The sequence below is a fragment of the Coffea arabica genome, chromosome 4e (assembly GCF_036785885.1).
Source record: "Coffea arabica cultivar ET-39 chromosome 4e, Coffea Arabica ET-39 HiFi, whole genome shotgun sequence".
NCBI lineage: Eukaryota > Viridiplantae > Streptophyta > Magnoliopsida > Gentianales > Rubiaceae > Coffea > Coffea arabica.
Genome location: NC_092317.1, coordinates 12659105 through 12683006, shown reverse-complemented (window position 1 = coordinate 12683006; position 23902 = coordinate 12659105). Strand labels below are relative to the sequence as shown.

Genomic DNA, 23902 nt, shown 5'->3' with positions numbered 1-23902 from the left:
AGTCCTAGAGTAAGTGTGGTCGGCTATAAGATGTCTGTACATGATCAAGTGGTCATTCATTAAGTTGATTTAAAAGACTGGTTGAAGAAGTAAAGGCATGCAGTGGTTAACTGTTCAACCGGCTAATGAGCAAATGATTATGTTACAAGTTTAATAAAGCGGGTTATCCCTCCTTTGTTCCTACATATTACAAACAAAAGTCGAACAAGAAGTGTGAAGAAGTCATTCTTTCTAGGGAGCAAGTTTTTGTGAAGCGGCAGTATCCAGGCCTGTGTAATTGTAGGTGCAAAAACAAAGTGTTTTTCAGGATCTCAATCATATCTAGAGGTGGCAATTTGGATTGAGATCCATTTATCTATCCATATAATCCATAATTAAATGAATTTGGTTTATCCATTTATAGTATTGGTTTTAAATGGTTGACCAAAGCAAAACCATTAAATTAAATGGATTTATATGGATTATCCACAAAAACCACATATATCCATTTACTTAAAAACCAAATTGGTTGCAACACTTTTTTTTTTTTTTTTAACAAACGATACCAATTTTATATATATTAACACTTGAAATTACAAGAGTTATTAGCTAACTGAAATCTCGAATTTGTCGACTAAAGCCGCACATCACAGCTAGCTTGAGTTGGCTTGTCCAAGGAATTAAATAACCGTTGAGAAGTGGTGCAAGTAGGAAAGGATGCTTCTATTATAATCATGGTCAATGAAGCTGAATTATGTGGAGCTTTTATTGAATTGAGTCTAATTTCCGATGGTTTTTCTGTATTAAATGCGTTAAGAATTTGCCAAGAATAGAACTTTCTGGTTATGCATGAACTTGTGCGATTAGCCACTAGGTGTCTCCCAGCATAGATCATGGATGCCTTCTCTGAGTGTTCCAAGTCTTTATGAAGATGATTTCACACCGCTGAGATGGTCCACCCACATATTCTCCTCTTTTATTAGCTAGTGGCATTGGCATGCCTTCACTAGAACATGCCAGAGTAATGGGCTGTCACTGTTCATACCTAAATTCTTAAATGAAAAATCTAAGTATTTTGTCCTCTTTCTCATCCAAATACACCTAAAATTTACAAGTACATAAAAAAGTATCTTCATAATACAAGAAATGGTAATACAAAAAAAAAAAGTAATCAAAATATTTAAATGGATTATAAATGGATAATTGGTTTTTATTTAATCCATTTAGATCCATTTAATAAATGGATCTAAATGGATTGGATAAATTTCATTCACCATCCATTAAGTCAAAACCAATTATGAACCATTTATCCATATTGCCACCTCTAATCATATCACTTCAGTTTGAACCAATCTAAATTGTTCATTTCAATTTTTTTTTTTTTTGAAATAAACTATTCAGATTCAGATAGAATCAACTTGATGTGGTTCATTCTGGACTTGAAAAGCATGGTGCTGTTGTACACCTCCGCATCCAGAGTGGCTAGTCTATTTGTCCGAGTCAAACAATAAAAACCGGCAGGAAAAACCCATCACTGACTACTATTCCAATCTGGAGGTCAAGGTTCCACTGGCACAAACAAATGGACGATGAGATGACGTAAAAAGTATTCGTGAAACAGTTCGAAAAACTACAATTTGTAAATGAATTTACATTTTTTCCCATGTAACATTTAAGGTACAATTCATTGGGGGAATAATAGTCATATAGTATTTTGTCTGCCAAGAAGGCCTATCTAAATTGGTAGATAAAATTATATAGTTTAGCCCCAAACAGGAAGTTACCGATTGGTCTCCAATTCAAAGAAGAAAGGCAAAATGGGTTATTTCATCCTTTTCACAAACCTCTAATTGGTAGGATTTCCGCGTAGCATACATGAGTGAAAGAGTTCTAAAGTTTTCATAGAGTAGTTATATAACGAAAGTAAGATTTTCAATCAATCAAATTTTGTTATATGTTGCATTTTCAATTGACAAACAATGATATACCAATTAACAAACAAGTGGCATAGCTGATTATTGATAATGAGACAATTAAGTAATTAATTTAGACTTTTTCTCTGTCAACTTAAATTCCTTTTGTGAAACACCAGGCAATAGCTAAAAAACAACTCTCTAACATAAACCCTTTTCCTTTTCTCTGACTTTTCTTTTCCTTGCGAAGAAAACGTCTTCTTTCTGAGAGAGAGATCAATTCCTCCACCTCTTTTTTCTTTTGTTTTTGTGTTTGTAATAAGTCTTCCTAAAATTTCCTAACCAGAGTTACTTCTTTTCTACAGATTTCTAGTGAGAGGTTTCTCCTATACGAGGGATTCCTGCTGAGAATTTTATTAGTATTTACATTTCTTCTATTGATCTAAGTTTTCTCAAATTTAGTTGGGATTCGTAGGATCTATCTCATTTTAATGTCTAGATTTGAATCAGTTCATTAACACTTAAGGGTATGTTTGGTACCCCATAGAATTGGGGTTTAGAATTGGAATTGGAACCCCAATTCTAATTCTTGTGTTTGGATGCTGCCTTTTCCATAGAATTAGCATTGAATTCTAATTCCAAGAGGTTCCAATTCCATTAAGGTATGTTTGGTACCCCATAGAATTGGGGTTTAGAATTGGAATTGGAACCCCAATTCTAATTCTTGTGTTTGGATGCTGCCTTTTCCATAGAATTAGCATTGAATTCTAATTCCAAGAGGTTCCAATTCCATTAATTGAATTCTTTACCAGATCAAAAGAATTCTAATTCCAATTCCACAATTAAACGGGTCCAAACGCGGATCTAATATGGATCAAAAATTAAAATCGGGTCAAGGGTATCGGCACCCCTCTCTTTCTATCTAACTCACCATTTTTCCTCAGCCGCAGGTGCTCTGCTCTCCACCATCGCTTCCACCTGCAACCCTTTCCCACCACCGTCTCCCCCCTGCCTTCCGTTTCTCTGGCCACTCATTTGGTCTAGATCCAAATGAATCTGACAACGATGGGAGAACTGCCCTGGTGTGTATATATATACTACTCTCATTTGACTCCTTAAAAATTATTTCTAGAATGCAATTCTGTCTTTTTGTTCATTCTACATCCTTTTTTTGTACTCAGCATATAGCTGCATCAAAAGGAAACGAGAATTGTGTGCTACTGCTTCTGGATTTTGGAGCGGACCCCAACAGCAGAGGTATCTCCAACTTTCATACTGCTTTAAGTTATGACGTCCAAATACTGCTATGGGAACCCAACTTTGTGATGATATAGAAGCAGGAAAACAATTTAAACAATTCACCTCATTATCAAGAGGGCTGTCCTCCTTGCACCCCCCACATCATTTGTCGCAAACTAATGACAATTATAATTTGCATGCCCCTTCTTCATGGTTTATAACTACAGTAATGGCAGCAATAGTAAAAACTTAGCGAAATGTGGCCCCTAATACTCTCCAGGCGTCAGTTTTATTTATTAATTTGAGCCGTCTTTGATTTAATTGCTAGTACTGTATGATTTACCCCTCATCCTGTCCGAGTGCGGACTGTATGGGCTGGCCCTCTTGCATCAGTGAGAAGTGAAAAATACCCTTTTGGTCATTCCGTACAAGTTGAAAATGGCTGAATCTGCATCTCCTAGACAACTGTAACACCAGTCTCATTTACTCTTTTAAAAGGTGTCTATATTTACTGTGATTGTCCATTTCATTTTGGTTTGCCTGTTGATCTGTATTTTTTTCATTTTGTATTTTGTTATTGCTGTTTTTGGGGGTTGTTGTACTCAAATCTTTTATAACTCCCTTCTCATATGGTTTGAGTTTTGGCTTTTTTAAGTGTAGAATTCTCCTTACTCATTAAAGAGACTAACATGCTCTCTACAAAATAATTGGTATCTTTGAGGCATAAATATCACTTCTGAATCTTGATGCCTTCTCTTAGTCAAAGTTCATTCGACATTTAAGGCAAATCATTTTTTTCTAGTTTTGTTTGAAGACAGCATAAGCAAAGAATTGGAATGTCCAGCCATAGTCATAGAACTTAAAATACAGGAATTCTGTTTACCTTTGATGGACGTTTCCCTTTATTTACTCTTCAATGATATGAAATCAATGTCCAGCCCAACACGTTTTTAAGTTTAGAGATCGATTGCCTTTCATGACTAGGTGCATATTTGCCTTTCATTTTTAGTTCTATAATGCAGTAGCTATTAAATATGTTCTTAAGAACATGACATTGTGATGTTTTTCTGGTGCATATCTGCCTCAGATATGGCATCTGAAGCAACATCTCAGTCAAAAGGGAAAGGCAAAGGGTATTTCACTTGGACTCCTGAAATGGATCGTGTAATGGACACCTGTTTTATTGACCAAATGAACCAAGGAAACAAATTGGATGGTAAATGTGCATTGGTAATTGATTTTTTTTGGTAATCTCCAGTTGAAGTTGTTTTGTAGAAGAAGTTGAGCTGATTGCTGGAAGCCCAAGTAGAGCAAGTAGAAGTTGTTACTACTCCATCGTGTATCCATGACTTTTTAAATTCTGATGAGTTCTTTGTTTTTTATGTAATGGATCAAAACAAGATTATAGAAAGATTCTAGAGCGTATTTCAGCTATTTTCTCTGTTTTTGAGATGATAAGAATGGAACATTGGATCTTTTGTCTGATGAACTAGCATTTTAGATATTGAGATTAACATAGCTGCCTGTGTTGATGCCCTGACTTGTCCTTGAGTTACATGAACCTTTGCATTCTTTTTCAAAGTTAAGGAGATTTTGTATAAGTGCTCTTCCTGTATTCTGTTGGTTTTTATCTTCCACAAGTCTGCACACTCACTAAAGAATGGATGACAGATATTATTCTATTTAGCAAGTACTTGACTGTGTGTGAATTGGTCATCTGACAAAAGTAGGGCTTTAGCATTTTCTGGTTCTTTTCTTGTTTCGGATAGCTTGTTTATATATCTTTCTTTCTTTCAGCAGTAGGAGATACATACAGCTCCTATTTTCTGTCTTCTTGTGTTCTCGATTTCTTGCAATATTTTTTTTTTGGGTATCACTTCAGTTAATCTCGATGATAGAATAAGAGAATAGGAACCCAATGATTATTGTTGGACTTTCTGCGGTTGAAAGTGCCATTGCATTGATTAAGGACAAAGCTAAAGTTGTAGAGGCTTGATAAAGCTCCATCAAGTTAATATGTATTATTGAGTAGTGGATAAACTTTGACTAATGGGACCAACTCATTGACGTCTTGATCAACGAGCAGGGCCTAATTTTCAGCCTTTTTCTTCTGCTTGGTATATATAATCCAATCCCTACTTTTAATCTCTGTTTACCATAGTGCAGTAGAGCTTATTAAAGCATATGATTAAAAATTCAAGTACGGACATCCTTTTCTTATGCATTATTTTGCATGGAACTTGGCATGATTTGGGATATTTGCAGTGATAGGTATAGCTGTAATTTTTGTTTGAGAGTTTTCCAATAGCTAATTTGGTCTTTTGAATTAATAGCTAGTTTGGCATGATTTGGTCTTTTGACTTACCTTTTCTTATTGTTGTCATGATTTTGAATTGCAGAATTTGGATATTGACATGGATAAAGAAGGAGACGAGCAAAAAGCAAAAAAGAGAAAAGCGGTAGTTGCAAATTATATGGTAACAATAGCTACATTAGTAGTTTGGTGGCATGAGAAACATATAGTAAAGGAGCCTTACTTGGACTTTAAAGTAGCACGTGAAATATATCTAAGGCGTCTTTACTATGGAAACAATAGAGTTTGTGTAGAGCAACTTAGACTCAATAAACATTGTTTTACTGTTTTATGTACAAATTTAAGAGAGCATTGTGGGTTGACGGATACTAGAAATATTACTGTTGAAGAGGCAGTTGCAATGTTTCTCTATGTTCTTGCTCATAATTTTAAGAATCGCACTGTCAATTTTAATTTCATAAGATCAGGTGAGACAGTTAGTCGATACTTTAATATAGTTCTACGTGCTATCATAAAATTGGGGAGACACTATCTTATCCAGCCTGAATCGGAAATGGAAGGTCACGAGCATGAAAAGTGGGAATGGTTTCAGGTAATCAATATTTTTTGATATTTATTAATGAAGATAATATTTACAAGATTCATCAACTTATGATATTTTGTTTATAATACAGGATTGTCTTGGAGCGTTAGACGGTACTTATGTTAAAGTACATGTTCTTCTTAGAGATCAAGGAAGATATAGGAATAGGAAGAATGAGATAGCAACAAATGTTTTAGGTGTATGCTCCCGTGACATGAGATTTACATATGTATTGCCTGGATGGGAAGGTTCTGCAGCAGATGGTAGAGTTCTACGGGATACGTTAGTTAGATCAGATCCATTAATTGTTCCCAAGGGTATGTGACAATTAGATATCAAGTGTTTTTTTTTCTTTTAACTATAAATGAGTAATAATTTGTTGTCTAACATTACAGGCAAGTACTTTCTTGTTGATGCGGGTTATGCAAATAGCTCCGGTTTCTTAGCTCCATATAGGGGAGTTAGATATCATCTTAGCGAGTGGTCTGCTAGTGGGAGCAAGCCTCAAAATTTTAAAGAGTTATTCAACCTTCGACATTCAATTGCTCGAAATGTGATTGAAAGGACATTTGGTTTGTTCAAGAAGCGGTGGGCCATTTTGAGAGATGCATCTTTTTTTGATGTTAAGACTCATGTCATGATAATTAATGCATGTGCCATCCTTCATAACCTTATTCGAGTAGAACAACCAAATGACCCTTACTTGGATGAAGTTGATGCTGAGATGCGAAGAGTACAACATGAGGTTGATGATGAAGATGAAATGGAAGATGAAGATGAGGAAAATGGAATGGAAGATGATGGTCCAAATAATGATGGTGGTGTAAATGCTGTTAACGAGAATCGAATTCGAACAGTACAACCAACTAGCGAGTGGACACAATTTAGGAATGCTTTAGCACGAGCAATGTTTATTGACTATCAAATTAGACAAGGCCATCATGGAAGTTGAAATTTGATAGGAATTTATTCGAACTTAATTTCATATTAGAATGGCCATTTATTGAAAAATAGTAGCAATGTATAATTGTGCTTTTCTTTCTCTTTTTTTTTTTTTTTTTTTTTGGCTAAAAACACTTTGTTTGCGTATTCCTCTATTTCTTGTATTCCTATATTGAAATTTCTTGTAAGATACAAAATTCAAATATTTATAATAGGTACAAGTTATGACTTTCCTCCCAATTCATATCATAGAGTAGGCTTTTGATTTTCTAAAATTTAAAGTTCTTAACTTTAAAAACGTATCAAGGTTTTAACTCGATAAATATTAACTACTTTTTAAGTTAAAATATACAATTATTTTTTATTTAATTTAATTTAATTTTTTTTAAAAAAAAGAATTTTTTATTTTTGCAAAAAAGGAACTAATTTTTTTTCTTTTAAAGCTTTATTAACAATTAGTTAAATGCAAGAAAAAATAAATTATTAAAGGTACTAATTGGTTTTTTCCTTAAAGCTTTAGTAACAATTAGCTAAATGTTAAAAAATTATTATATAGTAAAAAAAAGAAATTTTTTATGTAAGGAAATATTAGTTGGAAACAATTCTAATTCCTAATGAATTCTTCTCTCATACAAACAAAGAATTTGGAATTTCAAATAAATTCCGTATCAATTCTATGCATTTCCCAAACGAAAGAATTGAAATGACTTGGAATTCCAATTCATAGAATTCCAATTCTATAGAATTTCAATTCTAATTCAATTCTAATTCTGTAGAACCAAACGTACCCGCAAATTTGGAAGAAAGCAAGTTATGTGATTAGAAGCATACACAGATGATTTTGGAACTATAAGCGTTTTATCTTTTAAGTATTTTTCAATTTCTGCAGTGTAATATTCTCTTAACTTTTCAGATCTCTGGTATCTAGTTTGTTCTCTAGATTTGTTTGTATCTACATATAGTTGATTTAATTTTTACTATCAGTGCAAATTTAATGAAAGATGACGTTTTGATAAGAAAAAAATAAATTTTGTTGATTTTTGTCTCTCTTTTCTAACAACTTTTATCTCTTCATTTGAATTACTTTTTAAGTTCCACAATGTAACTAAGTTTAGTTTACATAATAATTGGTAAATTGATATATTTAATAATCATCTACAAGTTTGAGTTATGATCATCATTAAGTTTTTTTTTTTCAGTTCATCTTTACAAAAAAGTAAAAAAAGAAAAAAAAAACTTCACCAATCTTTCAAGAAATTATCCTTTCAAAATAAATAAATGATACAAATATGTCAATAATACAAATTTCATTGCCTAAGAACGAAAGACAAGAAAAACTTGTACAAATTTCAAATATATTAATTTTAAGAATATGGGGTTACAATTTTTGAAAATTTCAAAGGTAAAAAAAAAAAAAATCCTCTAATTCCTCTCTATAATAATCGAAGGGCCAAAAAGCTTGGCCTTCGATTACAAGGGCATTCTCTACAATTTTGCTACAAAAAATTATTGATTTGATGACGTCATCTCGAACACTTGAATTTTCAATTTTCAAGCTTCAACACGGGTGTGGGATTTGATTTGAACTTGAATTTCATCCAAAGGCCACAAAGTTTAATTTGAACTTGAATATAATCCAACAGCCAAAAGCTTATTTTTGGATTTGAGAGAACTCTTTAGAGAATTTGGTAGAGTTTCTCTAGGATTTTAAGACTTGAGCCTTTCTTGAATTTCATCCAATATATCGGCTTAGATGAAAACTTCCTGCAAGAACGGGCTTTAAGAAAACCGCATAGAATCTTCTTGGATTTTGGACTTGTACTTCAAATAGTCCGTTCAACTGGACTTCTAATTCTGGTTCGACCTAGATAGTCTCTGGTGAATCAAATTAAGTAACCCACTTTAAATTAAATGGATATGGCACCTTTCAATCAACCTAACACACACCTAGCATTTATCCAATAGTTAAGCCCATGATGAATGGACTTAACATGATTTAATTTAATTTAATCAAGGTCAACTTACATTATTTCAGGCTTGACTAAAAAAATCTTGATTAAATAAATTAAAGTAAATTTTCATTGTCTACATTCTCAAGACAATTGACAATTTTAACTATTATAATATTTTTCAATGATGCAAATAAAAATATAGAAAAGCTACTAAAATGTTCCTCATGCACTAATCCACAAGTCTAGTTTCCCTTTGATGATTGTCCACATTTAATTTAATTTTGACAATCTGAAGTGGAATCCGGCAATCTTAGACAACTCTCTGAGACTCTGAAGCTGATGATCAACAATGCAACAATTTATGGCCCAATCTAAGGCCACAAAATCTTAAAATTTTCTTTTCAAATTCGTAATTCCTTTTCTTTTGGATAAGCCAGAGGATTTGAACTGAAAATCTCTCACTTATACCCCTTCCACCTTACAAGGAGAAAAAGATAAGGAGAGGATTTGGTTCCAAAGAATTGAACCAGAAACTTCGTAATACAGAACTGTACTAGAATGTTCTTATCCGAACGACCCAGATGTATGGCGGCCCAGCTCCTTGAAAAATTCTCTTTAATGATAAACTTGTCATTGGTGGGCTCCCAGCATGGCAGCAAGGATCCAGCATGGGTTGCACTCCGCGCGTATTTTTTACTTTTTGTTTTGTCATAGTTTCCTTATTTGTAGAGTTATAAACGAGCCGAATCGAACCGAGTATCTCATGTTTGAGTTATGTTCATTAAGCGATTCGAACAAGATTCGTGTTCGTTCGTTAACGTTCAAACTCCAAACCTGTGTTCGTGTTCAGCTTGTTAAGCAAAGTTCATGTTCGAATTCGAGTTCGTGTTCGGCTCATTTAATACGTTCGCAAACATGCTCGAAAAGTTCGAATCCATATTATTTTAAACCTTAAATATGCCATACAAATCATTAATCCTAAAAAATAATTAAAGCACTAAATGACTAAATTCTATTATTCATTAACTATAAAACTAATATTAACTTACAACAACAAATAAAACAAAGCAATTTGCCCTCCAAATATAAAAGTCCAGCCATAAAATTAACCCTAAAATTTGTCAAATGACAATTATGTCCATGTTTGCGAACGTTCGTCAAAACTCGCGAACAAGCTCATGTTCGCTCGATTATTAATCGAACAAAAAATTCATTCGAACTCGGTTCGTTTAAGGTTTCGAACGAGCCTTTCACGAACACGAACGAGTCGAAATGAGCCAAGCTACCGAACAGCTCGGTTCGTTTAATAGCTCTACTTATTTGAAAGAGTAGCATATTATTGTGGTACTGCTTCATGACTATGAAAGGCCTCATGAATTAAAAGTTTTGAGTTCAAATCTCAATAGATGTGAGTTTAATATGATTTAAGTGAGTTCAAGTCTACCACTTATTTAAGACCATTTGTAGGTTATTTAAAACGTTGTTTAGTTATGTAATTCATTTGTAATGTATACACAATCATATGTTAGTTATAATTTGATTTGAAAAAAACACTGTCCTGCTTATTTGGCTAACGGGGGCTCACAATTGTTAAGAGAGGTCCCAAGTATTAGTTTTTTGATAAAAGTTTAATTAATTTGGGAAACTATTTAAATATAAGGGATGTAATAAAAAATTGTATTTATTCACATGATAAATTAGGGGTGTGTGTGTATGAATTTGTCTGTATATATATATATATATATATATGTATGTATGTAAGTGTGTGTACACATGCCAAGCGTGAGGGAATGCTAGACGTTTGGCAATTTCTCCTCCAACTAGAATAATAGATCCCATAAAAGCGGCTAACCCCATGCATATTGTATGGATATTTGGTTGTACAAATTGCATAGTATCATAAAAAACTACTTCGGAGATTATCCTTCCGATGGGAGAGTTTATAAATAAATACAATGAGGTTCAGTCTTGAAACAATTCATTGCATTTTACCCTAGACTTATACATACATACATATGTATATAACCTTGCTAATGACGAATTTCTACGAATTTTACCCTAGACTTATACAATGTATATATATATATATTAATAAGTAGTCATTGAACACCGACAAATTTCTACGAATATTGCTAACTTCAAAAAACATCTTGGTGTTGTTTGGGATCTTGTTCTCTACTTAGAGTTGTCGCATTTTCGATATATATATATATATATATATATATATATATATATATATATATATATATATATATATATATATATATATATATATATATATATATATATATGAACGATTAATCATTGAACACCAGATTAAAAATTTCTTTTTCAAATCAATAGATTGTAGCTCACAAACTGACGACTTTTCAATGTCTTAATATAACTTGGGTTTAGAATTCTTTGTCACGTAGGTCAATGTTCTTACCAGCTGAACTAAAATAATTGTACAGAAAGTTGAGTTGAGATAATGATTACATTAGAATCTCCCAAATCAATCTTCCTTTGAGTTGCTTTGGAGATGAATACTATGTCAATTATGTTCTAGTCCGTAAAAGAAAATGAGAACTGCAACTGCAAGGTTCACAAAGTGACTCACAACCTCAAAATTAGCCCAGTTATTGGTCAAAACCCGAAAGGGAAAGGGAAAAAAGAAAAAGAAAAAACTAGACCTCATGCTATAAGATTCTTAAAGTTTTCTATCATTTACTGGTCCCCTTTGTGTGAAAGATTGATCACCTTTATCTGCCAGCCCATTACATCCTATCTTTAGCAAGAATCTATCCCTCTCCATTTTTATTTTACATCGATGAGGAACAACAGCTTTTTAGCAATGCTAGATTCTAGCTTTTACTGCGACTTGCTAAGCGTCCTAATTTTGCTGATTGCATTTGCATGTTTGGTGCGTATGGATTTGATTCGTAGCTTTGTGATTAGAAGAGACTATAGAACGAGTCAGTTTAACGCTTTAGTTTTGAGATAGAGAAGAATTGCTATCCTAGCGGCATCTTATCCTATTTTGTAGATCAGCATTGTTATACTATGCGAAACAAAACACCAAAATGTACGAGAGTTTGATTGGATAGTAAGGTGAAAGAAATTATAAGTAGGAGCTTTTAAATTCAAAACATTCCACTTAAAAAGAACAAAACGAATAATATGAGTCCTAGGATTGACTTTATAAGTGAAAGAGAGGAAAATTAGGGTATGATTGTAAAATGGGGCATCTTTTTTGTTATTTTTATCACTTAATTCTGATAGTCATGATCACAATTTATATATTTTTCATTTGTAGATATCCTCCATTGAAGAGTAATTACTTTATTTTTCTTTTTATAAGATTAGGAGGACTCACAATGGGGGAGTAATACTGATACAAATAAATGGCAACCCAACCTAGTCAATAAATGGTGGGAATTACAACCTAATATTACTACAAGCTGACCAACATAATGTGAGAGAAGAAACTCTCATAAGTGAAGCTTGAATTCAAGACTTTTTAATTCTAAAGTCTCAACCGATTATTAGATCAAAGTCTCATCAGCTATTGAACACTAATTATAAGTGACTGGATATAGAGGGCATATTTCTAGATAATATTGACACGTAAATTGTAGAAGAGAATTAGTCGTTCTAACATTGGTCCGTTTGTGGACAAATCTATCAAACATGTCATATGTTTAGCGGATTGGTTTTGTAACCTTGTTGGGAGAAAGCTCAGTTAATTACTCAATTTGATTATCTAGAAATTATGTTGCACGACTCTTTTTCCATACCAATATCTAGTTGGGATAAATAAAGAGTAAATCTTTCCTGCACTGACGGTACTATCATCGTTGGATTCATGACATATGTGCAAAAGTTGAATTTGACGGTGTATATACTATCATCGTTGAATTCATGATATGTGTGCAAAAGTTGAATTTGACGGTGTATATACTATCATCGTTGAATTCATGATATGTGTGCAAAAGTTGAATTTGACGGTATATTCAAATTCAAATTTTGCATAGTTATCAATCATCCAACGATGATAGTGTATCTACCGTCAGTGTAGGAAAGATTAATCCATAAATTAAACTTTGAAACATGTATCAAAGAAAATGTAAACTTTAAAACAAACACTTACCTAACACACTTTTTGTTTTTGAGGCTATCTTTTCATTGCCTATTGTGTTATTATCCTAGTAGGTAAAACATGATTTTCCAAAAATTGATCTCAAAATTAAGCTTTTGCAAATGTTAGAGTTGATTACCCTTTTGGAAGATGCAAGTACTAATGTTTGAAATGTTAAAATGTTAATCTATATGTTCATCTAAATGTTAAGAAATTGAGATGTCCACAATCTACCAATACACTTGTCCACCAACAATGAGAAAATTCACAGAAAGCATAAACAGGATTCTTGTGATCGGGGACAGCATCCCCTCTCTGTCAATTGTGTTTACATCTTCCAGCTTTTATGTTTTATACGTTCCATAAACACATCCTTTATTGACTTCTCTCAAGAAATCACATGCATTTCCTCTTTGTTATTCAACTTTCAATTCAGCATGTGTACCTTTAACGTATTGGTCACGTCTGCTATAATTTCTATAAGAATCTGATTTGCATTCTAGAAGTTTTGCTCTTTGTGTCAGAGGAATTCTAGAAGATGCTCATAAGTAGATAGTATAAATGAATTTTAATATTTACTTAAAAAAAATTACATTGTCTGTCCTTCACTTGTAAAATGATATGTTTTGGTACTGTTCGTCCCCCGTTTCTATAATGGTACAATTTGATCCTTCATCTATCCGAAATGTACCATTTTAGTCCTAAAATTCATTTTCAATCACATTTTGACCTCAAATTCAAAGTTTGTACAAATCGTTCCAAAGCTCAAAGCATATTATATGACATACCTAACTAATTCCATGAATTTCAAAGTAATATTGTAAAATGGAAAAAAAAATTAGCAATTTTTTTCTAGACATCTAAACAAGGAAAAGGTAAAATGCTCAGTTTTCTTCGTTATAACATATTTTGGATGATAAAAAAAACAAAAAACTTGTCTTGGATGAACTTGAAGAGCTTTGTGGATCATATTTAATATTTTTAAATTATTTGTCCGAATATGTAGATTCAAATTGTGTTAGTTTTCCACTACAGTTTAGCTTAAAATGGTACCCATACTAATATAAAAATTCTATGATTTTTACACATGTAATTACAATATTTTGGCATATTTATTGAAAATGAGTTTTGGGACCATAATGGTGCATTTGGATAGTTGAGAGACAAACTCACCGCTTTAAAAAGTGAGGTATCGAATGGGTATAAAACCTCGAATGTTTTGAACCAAAAGATCATTTAAAAGTGAGGAACAAAAATGTTCAAAAATCAATTGTGAGGAACTATTTTTGCAATTTGCCCTAACAAAATAAAACTTCTAAGGTTATGCAAGAAACTTCGAGGTTATGATCTACAATGTGGCACAGTCTGATTAGTCATAAGACAGTATGAGACAGCTAAATGATTCTAGCTTGATTTGCTTTTGCTTTTGTGGTTGGCACCTACATTTCATTTCCACGTATATGATCGATGTTGTCTGTTGCGAAGGAAATGATTAGATGCCGTAGATGTTTCAAGCAGGAATGAAATTTCTCAAGTTGTCATCATAATTAGGACTGTCAATGGGGCTGGGTCAGCCCGAGTTCGGCTCGTTCGGCCCGACAGAAAGCTCGATGAGCCCGATTATTTAGTGAACCGATCTGAGTTTGAGCCTAAAACTTAGGCCCGAATTAAATATGAGCCGAGTTTGGGCCTTATTAGGTTCAAACCCGATATAGGCCCGACCCTTTAATTACCTATATATATAATATTTATATTTTGATATTATGTATAATTATATATCCAAATATATTATTACTAAATACTAAATATATATATAAATTACAAAACACAAATATATCTAAAGACCCTTTCATGAGCTTTCTTGAGAGCCAATATTAGTAATGCATAACTAAATCTCTAACTTTTCTTATTGGTTGAGTAAATTTTTGTATTGGTATAATATTGGTTAATTTCTTTTTGGTCTACAAACACAAAAATCATCAAGCATATTTGGATTTAAATCGCAGGATTATAAAAAAAGTTTCAACTTTTAAAGATGTATTGGCTTATGATCGCATGTTTTATTACTATTTTTCATGCATTTTGAACGAATTAAATATAAATATTGTTAAAAAATTTTGGTTTATATACTTGTTAAGAACTATTATTTGTTCATGTTTAGTTTTAATATTATAGTCTTGTAAATGTTAAATTAGTTTTACAACTTAATAGTTATAGTAATTATATGAAGAAAATTAAGGAGTAATAAGTGAGCTTGGGCTAAGCACGATTAAGGCTCACAACCCGAATATTATGTGAGTTGAGTATGAGCTTCACATTTATGAACCCAAATCTCATAGTCCGAAGCCCGAAAATGTTTCAAATTAAATGAGCTGAGTTTGAGCTCATCAAAGCTCGGTTCATTAGGCCCGATTGACAGGCCTAATCATAATCTTATAACTCTCTTCTGACTTATTAGAACCTAAAATCCAAGTGGAAGCTTTTTAAAGGTTTTACTACGGTTTATGCTAATCTGCTACCACGATATTTGCTCAACTTTTATCACTATCAAGAGCATTTCGAATTAATTTGTGTCAACATAGATCATTCCATTTCTTAAATGAAAAAAAAAAAAAAAATATCAACAACTAACCCTAGTGAAGATTTTTGAGAAGCTGTAAATTGCAGTTGAGGTTTTACTTTGATCCGTTTAGGACCGGTTCGAGGTTGGGATAATTTATTGAAAAATATTTTTTAATAGAGATTTTAATAAAAGCACTTATTAAGTGTTTAAATACTTTTAAATATGTTGTTTGGAGGCATAGTTCAATACGTGGTTATTATATTGGATAAGATGTGATTTGAAAATTTTTAAATATATTTATCTCTTTTTTAGGTTATAATATAGGATATAATGATTAAATTTAATGTTTTATTTTTTAAATCACAAAAGCTATTCTAAAAGTACCAAATTTGAACTTTTGTTAAAAGAGCTTTCACATTAAAAATTTTATTTTATGGGATGACGTTCACCAAATGTTTTAAAGTAATTTTAATACATAGAAGTGTTTTTTTACCATAAACTCTGTAACTTCAAAGGGGGTCTTAGTTTGCAACATTTTTGTAAAAATTTTGAAAATTATGTATCCAACTATTCCTTGTTTTTGGTCACACATATATGCTTAATTATGATAGTGTTCAATAATATTTTCTTCAAACTCTTATCAAACCCAAGAAAAAAAAATCAGCATAAACAGATTCAAATTCAATCATACTCGATAGGAGAATAAGGTAGTCAATCAAAAAGTGCCCAACTGGTGATGATTTTGCAGCGTCTGCAAAGCGGGCATTCTTGCGGAATTGATGGGTGGAAAGTGTCAATCTATGGAGATTTGGTTGATTGTCCAAGATATATGCTACTAGTTCCAGTACGAAATGGGAACGGGACCATTTTAATCTGATTTGCACACTTCAAAAGAAGCCCAAAAAAAAAAAGGAAAAAAAAAAAAGGCAAAGATGTGAAAGTGTCCTCACTCTCTTAGCCAGACTCACATGCTCTTGCTGCAGCTCTGTTGTTATGTTCCCAAGTCTTTATAGAAATGTGTGGAGAAAAGCAGTTGAATTCCCTCCCACGAATCATGATGTAGAGCAGCTGGGCAAAATCTTGATTGCAGAGAAGGTTAAATTCACATGTTGAAAGCTAATGAGAACTCAAGAATAAGAATAAATTATTCGGATAGCCACTAAATTTTTTTAATAATTAAGATTTGATCATTTAATTATTAATAATATATTTTTATCCACTAAACTATTAAAAGTGTGAATTTTGATCCATTTGGTTTGATTTTACTGCTAACTCTATTAGATTTAAGGATTTGTACGATTCACGAGATATACTATTAATAGTTAGATTTGATAGAGTTAACGGTAAAATTAGAGGAAATGAGTCAAAATTTACATTTTTAATAATTTAATAGATAAAAATATGTTATTAATAGTTGAATAATCAAAACTTGACTATTCAAAAAGTTTAATGGCTGGCAGGATAATTTGCTAAACGCTGGAAAGTGCGAAATTGGCATTCCACTAGTGTGAACTGTTTGGTCGCATTCTCTTATTGGCTTTTGGCCAATGCAGATTCGACAACTAAAAGGAATTTCTTGAGCTAATTTATCATCATAACTCTTCTACATTGAATAATAAGTTGTCCTTTTTTCTCAGGTTAAACAGTTGAAAGTTAATAGGAAGTTTTGGCCATGTAAGACCATTTGCACCATGCTAACATACAGGAATTCTTAAGTGGCCAATTGCTAACATTCCATTAATTTGAATTTGGATAGAAGATGGCTAAATCATCTTAATATACGAAACCCATAATAATACACACATTAGCAGGTTTCAATCCTAATCAAATGAATTTAGATTATATTTGGACCGGAGAATTTTGATGGACTTGGATTTCAAATCCTAAACCTAGACCCCTTTTTGTGCTGGCTTAGAGTAACACAAAAAACAAGATTTCAACTTCTAAAAGTAGTTTCTCGTTATAATAAATGAAATGATTCTAACGTTTCGATCAAAAAAAACTTCTAAAAGTAGTTTTCCCAAATCCACTAGTTTAGCATCAATTTTACAATTTACTTTTGCCCAACCTCTAAAAGAGCTTAATCCAAAGCACCATGCTAGCCAACTAGGATCACAAATTGATTTGTTTCCCATACCCCGGATTTCAAGTAATGAGGAATTGATAATTCGGGCCGTGCATTTTTTCTGATTGTTAGAAAATTTTAAATTATTAGAGGCTTTTTCTGTTGGTTACCGATTCTAATGATTGATTTTCTTATATAAGTGAAAAAAAATTTGATTTGCGAAGTCCCAAATTTACTGAAACAATCCATACAAGGTAGGATTTCAAAGTTTTTCCTATAATCGTAAAATCAATGCTCTTCTCATATGTTCTTTATACCATCTTCTCTTTGATTCTTGTGTTTGATCTAATAAAAGATATGTTATTTTAAGTGTAATATTTGCTTTTTGAGTTAAATTTTAGTTTGTTAAGTCAATTCAACAACAAGCCATGAACTATATATGATTGTAGTAATTTGGTAATTGCTTTGATGCTCGGTTAATCATGTTTTGAGACGAGGTGCAATGCATCCCAAAACGAGTTGATTAAACAAACTATTTTTTTGTGAAAATGATTGATTAATGGCCTTTTATTGTTTGGTTACAAAAACAATCAAACTCAAACATGTCCTTGTTTCAATTTTATTAGTTTGACATCCTATGTTGAATCGAAATCCTCTAATCCAAGTGGGGAAAAAAAATCATTAAGGTTGAAATTTGAGAGGGAGAATGACCAAAATGGTCCCTCACATTTCAAAAGAAATCCTATCTTGGTCCTTCACACATAAAACGATGTAGCATAATCCATCACATATGACAAATGTACTAATTTGATCTAGAAACCCATTTTTCCCCAAAATTTTGCTAAAAGGCGCATGCCCAAATCATACGATCATACTTTTCGGGCAAAATAGAATTAAGAATAACATTCTCCTCTAAAAAACCTTCCCACCACCACTTTTGGGAGGGGGAGGGGGAAGAGGTGGTGATTGGTGGCTTTTCTTGAACAAGATCGTATTCTTCTATTTTGCCCATGAAAGTATGAGCATGTCATTTGGGCAGGCCTTTTTGGGCCAGAAATTTGGTCGGAAATAGGTTTTTGGGATCAAATTGATACATTTATTAGATGTACGGGACTATTTTGCACTATTTCAAATGTGTAGGACCAAAAAAGAACTACTATGAAATGTGAGGAACTATTTTGATCATTTTTCCAAATTGACAACCTATATGGAGTCTTCACCCAAAGTTAAGGAGGTTTCCTTAGTTAAACGAAATTAAAACTTGGAGGTTTCAAGAAAATGACTAATCGCCTGATGATGTGTGGTCGGTGTCTAGTTGTCGACTGGGGAAAATTCCTTTCTCCAGCCGATTTCTTGTGGCAAAATAAAACGACTTTAATATCGAATATAATACTCTCTAATTGTATGAAGATTTATTGGATTTTCTTGCAAGCAAACAAAAGTCGAAAGCTTTACGTGAGAAATGACATTTGAAAGTACTAGCACAATAAAGTAATCACAAGCGTTTACTTTTTGTTTCTAGAAGTGCCAAGTCAAGCGAGCGAGAGTAATACACATCTTTGCATCTTGAACTTGTTCCACCGTATATGTACACAGACACGCGTGTGCGCGCATATATATACATATATATGAGCAAATATTATATATATTATCAAGATTAGATGAATAATATATGAGTAAATTTTAAATTTTAAATTTTAAATTCAAATTTTATACATGAGTCATATATCTAACGTTGATAATATATACACTAACAGTGTATATAAGATTAATCATATATATATATATCTACACACATAAGTGTGTATGTGTGTGTGAAACTGAAATTATTCACAAAAAGTAAAAGGAAGCAAAAGCCAGCAGTCTCATAAAAATTTAAGGAAAATAAGAAAGAAAGAGGAATTGGAAGACAAGAGACAAGTGCTAATAGGCTTTTATTAGCATGTTAAGAAAATAAGCCAAAATATATTTGAAATTTATCAATCATTGTGGTTATTCTTTTATCAAAGGTGTAAAATATTAAGACATCATATGTTATGCGGCTCCCTAAATAGATGATTTACGTTTTGTATTTTAACATAAGAATGTTGCTTTTTCTCTTTCTACTTTTCCTACTTCGTATCTATCTTTTTCTTTTATTTTTTCTGACGTATGCTTGGAACGCAGGTTGTAAAGTAATAAAAGAATGTATAAGTTTGATCATGTGCATTTCAACTGAATTCTTGTAAATTATGATGCAAAACAATTAATTGAAATGCAAGATTTCTTTACTTTCCTTGACACAAATTAGATTCATCAATTCATTAATATTGACCAATACTAAATAAGTAATATTAGCCACTATTTGTAGGAACTAGTGGTTAAGCAAAAATTTTTTTTATAGCATAAGTGGGGAGGTATCGAATCGAAATCTCTCATTTGCACTTCATCTCCCTGTATCACTCAATTTACCTCTCTCTAATGATGAAAACATTCAATTTTCACTTTGACATATCAAGGTTCGAGCCTAACTGCCAAGTTTCGAATGGGGAAGGACTAGGGGAGTGAGAAAAGGGTAAAAAAGGATAATTTTAGAAACCTCCCCTAAGATTTATAATATTGTAACGACCTTTCTCGAGGTTTGAAAAATTATAGAAACATCTCCTAAATAGTATGTTTTGGTAACAAATGGAGATATAAACACAAAAAAAGTCTAATTTATATCCTATTGCCCTTATTTGATTTACAAGACAAATTGAATGATAAAAGAAATCAAATATTAGTTACTTGCTAAATAAAAAATTTTAAGGTACCTCTTTGCAGCAAAGTTTAAGCTATGTTTCAAGGCATTATTTTTTAATATTTGGACTTCTGTTTTTCCTTTGTTAAGTAAGTTGTGAAGAAATTATTTTTAATAAATGCATCCCTGCTAGTCGGTTATTTATAAAACTAATCAAGAACCCCACTTAAACAACCTAGGAATTGAATATAATGTATTAAGTGAGATGAAGTTAGAGTTTTTGAATAAAGAAATATTTGTAAAATACAGCTTTCTTTTTCCTTTACATTCACTTTTCACTTAGAATTTGTAGAGTTGTTAAAGTTATTATAATTTTTTCGTAACACCAAGAAAGATAAGTGTAATTTTTCAAATCTCAAGAAAGGTGACTGCAATCTTGAGAAATCTCAAGGGAGGGTTTATGAAATTATCCCAAAAAATGTACTATAACTATTTTCGTCTTTAGCGCATCTACAACTACTAGGTTTGACAACTTAGTGACAATCAAGGGAAATCATTCTCCATGAGAATTTTTAGAAAACAAAACAGAAAAGCAAGCAAACGGTGCCTAAACTTTTGGCACCAACTAAAATTGGGACCCTACTAAAACATGTAAAGTGATAGTTAATGGGAAAATTGGAGGTTTGATTGGAAAGATTTAGACAGCACCATTTGTTTCTTTCAGCTGCTGCCTTTCGAATAGTGGTTCCATTCAACCATATGCACGTCTTTTCCCAAAATTTCCATGGAAAAAATCCCACTGACACATCTATTCACCAATCCCATTCCCACCAGTGACCTTGGAAAATGAAGCAGAAGTGGATTCATTTTCTTCTCATCATTTACTTATTATAACTACGATTGGATTGGATTTGGTAAATGTGAATTGAATAATCATTATGATTTTAGTCTTTTCCACTCTTTTAGTCAAGGCAAAAAGTGAAATCTGTAGGTATTAGCAAGAGAAAATGTATTTATGAACTTTTTTGGATAATATTTACTTAATGAAATATATATGTATTTAGTTTTAGGCCCGTTGGGATAGTGATGTTTTTGATAAAAAAAAAAAAACACTTTTAAGACGTTTGATGAATATCATTCCATAAAATTAGAAGTAGAGTTTTTGGTGTGAAAAGTACTTTTACCAAAAGCTCAATTTAATACCTTTAAAGTAACTTTTGTATTTTAAAAAATAAAATTTTAATTTTAATCATTTTTATCCTATATTATAAACTAAATAAATAGATAAATACATTTAAAATTTTCAAATTGAACACTATTCAATACAATAAACACTTATTGAACTATGTCTCCAACAGTATATTTAAAAACACTTAATAAATGCTTTTATTAAAAGTTTTATTAGAGAAGTACTTTTCAATAAGTTACTGCAACTCCAAACGAGCCCTTAATCTTTGACTGTTCAACCTATATAAACAAAATGTGTTTTACTGAATAAAATAGTTTGTCATAGCAAATTATGCCAAATATCTATCCTTTTTTTTAAGAAAGAATTGAACAGGACTTTTGAGAAAATGCTACTAACCGTTAATTCCTTAAATATGTTTATCGCCTCCTCAAAATAAAAAAAAAAAGTCATTATCTTGAACCAAACTAAAGCCGAAGACATTTTCACCATAAGAAAGGAAAATAAATGCTTCCAACAAGGGCAAGAGAGTCAATGAAACAATTTTTTGGTTTTCACTTTCAAAATTTCATAACAACAGTGAAAAAAATTTGAGTGAGTGTGTTCGATTCCGGTCACCAAGAGTTGCTTATATGAATATCATAAAACAAAAATATATCCACAATTATTTCTAGGGAGTATTTGCTTAATAACTCATGAATTTTTGCACTATCACGGATGTTCTATATATCTTGCTTCACCAATTAGAAGCAGAATCTATTAAAACTTAAGAGGATGGAGAAAAATCCAACCATTATAGCACAAACTAGAGTTGCCAACCAAAAGAAACGAGAAATTTTATGTGAGTTTAGAACAATTATTAGACATGCTTAATAGTTGGTCGAGAACCAATAGAAGAAAAGTTTCACGTAAACATACAAGAATGTCACTTGCTAATTTACATGTGGGATTCACTTGACATGTTACATGAAATCAAATGGAATGAGCCACTTATATGTCCACGTGAAATTCTTTCATTGGTTAGGGAACAACTACTAAACATACCTAGTAGTTATTCCGAACCAACATACTATAATTCGAAATTTTTTTTATGAAAAGAAACATTATTTTTCTTTCTTTTTTATTGGTTGAAAAAAAAAATACTTTCAGGGATAGGTCTGGGCTTTTGGCTAAGCCTAATGGCCCTTCAAAGCTTGAGGTAAGATTTGGATGTTACATAAAAAAAAAAACTGCTAAAACAAATAAAAAAGGATATTACCAAGTGGTACCAAAGGAAAAAAGAAACCAAATGAAAGCAATGCAAACTTAAAACTTCGGAAGAGCAGAATCTAAAAACAGCTATGCAAAATGGACAGTCCTTGAATACAGGGTTAACTAATGGGTGACTTATGAGCATTTTTTAACACACTTACATTTCACTTAACCTACTATATATATACATACACTAACATTTGCTACTTTCTCCTACATTTATACACTTTTTATAATTAATTTTATATTTCTAAAAATTAAACACTTGAAATATATTTTAACAAGTATCCATGAGACATCCGTTAGTCTTAGACAAACTGTTAAAAATAGTAGCGAATATGAAAGGGATGCAAAAGTACGGCAGATAGATTGCAATTTTCGCCTTAACTCTTGCACCTTTTTCACTTTTTGAGTTAAATCTTTGGATTACACCTTTAAAAGTCACTAACTCCATTTCTTTTCATATTTCAAATCAACAATTTTATGGCATTATACTCTTTTGGAGTTACCTTTCCTTGACTCTGGGGAAGAAATCAATTTAATCATAGCTTTAAAATTTTAAAAGTGCTTAACGCTTACAATTTGGTTTTATGTTATAGGTTAGGTAACCTAACTCTAATATTTGGCATGGTTGTATACTAATCAGCACCCTAATTCTCAATCAATTTTATGTCGTTGTCAGCAGAAATACAGACTTAGATTAAATAAGATTTAAAAGGAGTTTATACTTCCATTTCGAGTTGTTTGCTTGAAAATGGTTTAGACTGATTAAGTAAATTCTTCATGATAACTGAGAAATAATTAGTCTTTAGTTAGTCTTTAAAGGAGTTAAATATTTCTCATAATTCATTAACGTCCTTCTCGAATCATTATTGTTTTCAACTGCATCATGACGTATAAAACCAGGATTTTTATTTTCTAGAAGGAATACAAATCAAAGTCGCTTTCATTTATTTTTATTTTCTAGAAAGGGATACAAATCAAAGTTACTTTCATTAATAGCTTTCTTTGTCAAATTAAAGATCGTTTTTGTGTATTAGTCAGTGATCAGTTCCCTGTTTTCTTTGTCCTCTCCATAG

At 31.9% G+C, this 23902-nt stretch overlaps 1 protein-coding gene across 1 annotated transcript; it reads left to right on the top strand.

Moving 5' to 3' along the window:
- Positions 1-2702: 2702 nt before the first annotated feature.
- LOC113708424 (protein ALP1-like) lies at positions 2703-7210 on the top strand. The gene is made up of 5 exons (XM_072047678.1): positions 2703-2974; positions 3074-3149; positions 5531-6037; positions 6120-6345; positions 6424-7210. Exons 3-5 carry the CDS (start codon positions 5546-5548, stop codon positions 6978-6980), a joined length of 1275 nt encoding a protein of 424 aa, XP_071903779.1. The 5' UTR covers positions 2703-2974; positions 3074-3149; positions 5531-5545; the 3' UTR covers positions 6981-7210.
- The last annotated feature ends 16692 nt before the right edge of the window (positions 7211-23902 follow it).